This window comes from Gossypium arboreum, chromosome 10 (assembly GCF_025698485.1).
Source record: "Gossypium arboreum isolate Shixiya-1 chromosome 10, ASM2569848v2, whole genome shotgun sequence".
Classification (NCBI taxonomy): domain Eukaryota; kingdom Viridiplantae; phylum Streptophyta; class Magnoliopsida; order Malvales; family Malvaceae; genus Gossypium; species Gossypium arboreum.
The window spans coordinates 26,404,007-26,409,471 of record NC_069079.1 but is presented as its reverse complement, the minus strand read 5'-3'; the positions used below and the strand labels follow the sequence as shown (position 1 = coordinate 26,409,471).

Sequence of the window (5,465 nt, the reverse complement as noted above, 5' to 3'; positions counted from 1 at the left end):
TGCTCTGACCTTCGCGCGGTGTAACTTGAATATCTCTCTGTACAGGGCTTTGATGCTGGTGTCGTTTGTTTCTAATGAAACTAGACTCAAAATGGAATCTGTAAATATAAGGTATATCTCCTAATTCTTTTTGGATAATTTATAGTGAATTTTTAAAGTTGCGACAGGGAACCCAGAAACCATTCTGGCCCTGTCTTACAATAGCTTTAATATCTCTTAACCTGTAACTCCTATGACCATTTCGTTTCTTCCATATGAAAATAGACTCATCAAGGTTCATTTATATAGCTTATTCACTATTTAATTTCATTCCTATGAATTTTGGTGATTTTTCACATTCATGCCACTGCAGCTGGCAGCATCTGTTTTTAAGATAGGACTTACCTATTTGGTGGTCTCCATGATTCAACTAGTCTTACCATACATAGGTTCATATATGATCATTTTAACCATGCCAATGGCTGATCATATGACCAACATTCCCATTTCAAGCCATAGCCACATCATGACACAAAATATATACATACAACCCACAATTAGTCTAAGTTCATGCTTCCTTTTCGAGCCATTTTCGCATGGCCGTACATACTTACATTACAACATATTTAACAAACAAGGGTAGTCCTATACATGCCATCTCAAGTTCAACAAAAAATTTATACCAAAATGGAGGCTTGATAGTGTGGATGACTTCGACTTCAACGATCCCAAATCCGATTGCTTGAGCGAAATCTAAATCCCCCGCCCTTTTCAACCAAGATCCTTCTCCTCTATTAGATCCACCCGGTCTCTCCCTTAAATTCTTCCTCACGCACTCTGAACCGGATACACGCACCACCACATTTTTCAGCATGGTTGTCAATGCTGTGCCCATGAAAAGGATAAAGAGAAGAGTAACAGTTGATCTCTATGACTTCTTGACGTTCCCTTCCACTTCCTCTTCCTTTGGATTTGGTAGTACCACGCCATTTCGTGCCAACATTAGGTCTTTTTTAACGAAGTACGCACTCTTGCCGCCTCTTTCGTCGCTTTTCCCTCACATGATGATTTGGCAAATCGTCTTCAGAGTCGATGACGTGACCGACAACTTTGATCCCTCTTCCTCCGTGGTCTGTCTAGACGTGGTGGAGGAGGATGTCGCTAGATCTAGATCCGTCTACTGTGACCAGTGCCGAGTTGTTGGTAAGTAGATCAGATCGATTCATTGACCGATTCTATGTCTTACACACATCTCTAGGCATTTTCTTTGCATTTCCGTTTTCCCTCGGTTGCCTCGCCCGGTTGCAATTTCTGTGGAAATAGCATTCCTAATAAATGAGCTTAATAATAATAATACTAAAATAAAAGTAATATTTTTTATTTACTTTGCTGAAATTAACAAGAAGATAGACAAAGGCCATTATAATAATAATAATTAATAAATTAATAAAGGGTGGTTAGGTGAGTTGAATTGGTTTGAGAGCTGCGAATGTCTCGTGAGAAAAAAATCATGAAATGACTCGTTTGCTTGATTTTAGATTTATAGTAAATAATAAATAAATAAATAAATATAAAATTGTAGGTGGAGGCATGTGTGCTTGAGTGGCGGGTTTCAATGTTGACTGGACATATCATTATATATTTTTCTGTATTTTTATTTTACCATTATACCCATCATAGTTTTTTTATTTTACTGACAACACCTTTCACATCACATGTCACATCTATCTATTGCTATTTAAGTTTCTCAAACTTCTCTCTTCCTTGTACAATTGTCTTTTAACAGGTCATCATATCACATATTTTTTTTGAATTCTTTTTTATTTTATGGACTTCTTTTTAAAGTAAAAATCTTACCACACTTACTTGTCCATTTGTCTCCTTGATGGGTCATCTCTGAATAATGTTTTCCTTTTGCCGATGAATGTGTATTAGGGTGGAGTGAACATCCAGTATGTTCTAAACGCTACCACTTCATCATAAAAGTGGACGGTAATTCCATCGGTGGCTACCATAAACCATGTGTGCGTTGTGGAGATATCCTACATTTATCGGAATTAAGGTCTTTAACTCATTCTTTTTTCCTTACAATTCTTTATCTCAAGTAAATGTGATCTTCTTATGTCCATTCTTACAAATATGAATGGATAGTCCAAGTTGTCTACTTTTACTAATTACATATATTCAACTGTCCAGGTGGTCTAAATTATGTCGTCGTTTGTGATTGTGCACAGTTTTTTAAGAATATACTAATTTGTTAATTTTAGGCAATATCGAATTGGGTTTTACATGAGTTATCATGCTAATCTGTTAATTTATTTCCAATTTTGATCGTCCTAATTATGCTTTAATTTTGTGCATCAATTTTTTCCAGGTGTAAGTCATGCAACTATGTGACAACTACAGATGATGTAGAGGATTGGGTGTATCACCAATTAGAGGACACCACTCATCTTTTACATGGTGTAATCCATTCTAATGGTTACGGTCACCTTCTTAGGGTCAATGGCAGGGAAGGGGGTTCAAGGGTCCTTTCAGGATGCCATATCATGGACTTTTGGGATCGACTATGTAAAACCCTTGGTGTCAGGTAAAAAATCTTAGTGCTTCTTTCCTTGCAAATTTGATCATTATATATTCAAGAATAGACACTGTCATTGTCTTGCCACTGCTAATGTTGTTCCTTCCTTTGTATAAGTATACAAATAGTGCCACTAATTAGACCCTTTTTACTTTATAAAAAAAAGTTATTTTTAATTAGTTTTTGCAATGATCATTTTAAATCCCATCTATAACCCAACCCAACCCAACCCAACACTTCCTTTCCCTTCCCTTCACCCCCAAGAAAAAAAAATGGAAAAAAAGGAATAGGAGAAAAACTTGTTAACATTTGATATTAATATCTTCCTTTAAATTATCTAGTATTAGTCATAAAACACTACCAAATTATTTAAATAACTTCTATGTAAATTGCAAATATTTAATTGGGTTAGTGTAAATCTTTTTCTTGCCAAAAAAGAAAATGGTTGAGGGTATCATCTTGTGCTAATAGTTATTTGGATATGTATGTCCTATTTAAGGGCTTTGTAATGAATTTTCTCAAACAATATTATGATCAGTTTTGTTATGTTTTCTTATTTTGTATGGTTGATCAATTTACATATTACTTGGATTCATTTAGCTATATGATTGAACTTTGTCATGTTATGGAGTTATTGTCTTACTGTTCTGCATTATCATACAAACAGGAAGGTAAGTGTGACAGATGTGTCAAAGAAGTATGGGTTGGAATACCGGCTACTTCATGCCATTACCAAAGGCCATCCATGGTATGGGGATTGGGGTTATGAATTTGGTGCTGGTAGTTTTGCCCTGACATTTGATGCATATAGATCTGCTATTGAGACTCTTTCTAGCCTTCCATTATCCATGTTTCTACCGGAAGGATCGAAACCTAGTACTCGACTTCAGGATGTTATCTCATTTTATCGGTCTTTATCGAAGTGTGAGCTTCTAAATATAAAAGATGTCTTTTGTTTTCTGATAAGGTTGATCCATGATGCCCATAAGTCTTCCTTAAGGGTTGGGGATGCTACCTTCAAGAAACAACGTGCTTCAGGTGTTCTATCATGGAGTAGAGTTGATGTTGTACGAGTTGAAGAGGCAATGTTTAGAGTACTTCGTGCGGTATCTGGTTCAAACTGGGTAAGTTCTCGTGCTCTTAGGGGAGCTGTCTGTAGAGTGGCTCCTCCAACACTCCTCGATCATTGCCTCATGGAACTTAATGGGAAATTGGCCGTAGAAGGAATGGTTGTTAAGGCAAGACACAATCCTAATTCTGGTTGTCTCGAGTATAGGTATGTGATTTGGTCTCTTTACATGCCCTTATTTGCACAAACATGTCTTTAGCAGGTGCAACCATTAGATTTTTCAATCTCTGAACAATTTATTAATCATAGGATAATTACTGATCCTTCTATTTATTGATCATTTAATCTCTTATAGTACGTACTCTAATATGTTGTTTTCATCTTTTACAGACTTGAGCCTCAAAATGTTTCCATCACCACCAATTGCAATGATAATTGTGTTCCTAATTTTCCTCCATCTAAGGAAATTCTTAAGCAAGATCTTAAATTATTGTATGAATCCATACTTCATCCTCAAACCATGTCGACCTGCCTTCCCGATGCAATAAGAAATCTTACCATCAGCTCAGCTGAGAAGCTCCTTGACTGCAAGCAATTTGTGAAACATTACAATAATGAAAAATTATCAAGTGGGAATGAAGATGTAATTTGCATCTCATGTGAGTTGGAGCTAATGGATCAACATAAAGAAATCACTCCGGATCCACCTGCAGAATTAGTAGTGTTACCCATAAATGCTATTGTATTAGACCTTAAGATCGAAGCTTCGAAGGCTTTTCAAGAAGTATACTTGGCATTCAGAAGATTCCAAGCTGAAGAGTTGCTTGGTTATACTGGTGTGGAGGATTCCACCCAGGTCAAGTTATTGTTGGGGTCAACAGGATCTGTTCGAGTTCGAGGGAGATGCTTGGGAAAAAACGGGCTTAGTAAATATAGGTTGGAAAGGGGGGTCGAGAGGTGGACAGTGGATTGCACATGTGGAGCTAAGGATGATGATGGGGAAAGGATGTTGGCGTGTGATGTTTGTGGGGTGTGGCTGCACACAAGATGTTTCGGAATTAACGAATCTGATGCAGTGCCTGCCAAGTTTGTTTGCAGTAGATGCAAAGAATCGCTACAGATGACTCTCTGTTGTACAGTGTAAGAATGAGAGTGGAAGCTTTGGAAATTGCTTGGCAACTTCTTATGACGTTCGTTGAAATCAGGGGATATTTTTGGTGTTTAAAGGGAGGTTTTATCAATGTGTACATAAATAGTAACTGGCTTAAAGTCGCCAAGGCAGTTATTTGTTTCTTTGTATATAATTTTGCTAAGTTGATTTAATTTAAAGAAGGAAAAAAGGGGTAGCATATGAGGAATGATCATTCCCTTGGAGTTTTCTTTTCCACAGTATTTTTGGGTGCCCTCTATATCCATTTGGTTTTTATTTTGGGGGTGATAATTTACGTTATTTGTGAGGCCTTTGAGTCAAATGTAAGATACCGATTGCTTTTTGTCACCAATACTTCCTTTTAACCTTATAAGTTTCCAACTATCACATATCTTTAACCCTTTGATCGAAATCTCATGAAAGAAAGATAAATATATGGCCTAATCCTATTCATTTCTTCTCTTAATAACTAAGAAATCATGTCCAAAAAAGCCTAAGAACCCAAAGAAGCTTCTGGTCTCCAAGGGTTGTGGATTGATCATACTTCTTCTTTCAATAGATGCAAAATGTTCTTAAGAGCTGTGACCTTTTTGAATTTGAGTACTTTTAAAATTATATACACATATATTTAACATTTATTCATATTTGTTTATGTTGAGATCTTAATTGTCCAAAAAATTCCTTGT

General features: G+C 36.4%; 1 protein-coding gene across 1 annotated transcript; it reads left to right on the top strand.

Moving 5' to 3' along the window:
- Nucleotides 1-744: 744 nt before the first annotated feature.
- Nucleotides 745-4,987, top strand: LOC108465523 (PHD finger protein At1g33420-like). The gene is made up of 5 exons (XM_053020591.1): nucleotides 745-1,182; nucleotides 1,915-2,041; nucleotides 2,354-2,569; nucleotides 3,228-3,836; nucleotides 4,020-4,987. The coding sequence occupies exons 1-5, from the start codon at nucleotides 852-854 to the stop codon at nucleotides 4,771-4,773; spliced, it is 2,037 nt and encodes a 678-aa protein (XP_052876551.1). The 5' UTR covers nucleotides 745-851; the 3' UTR covers nucleotides 4,774-4,987.
- Nucleotides 4,988-5,465: the final 478 nt, after the last annotated feature.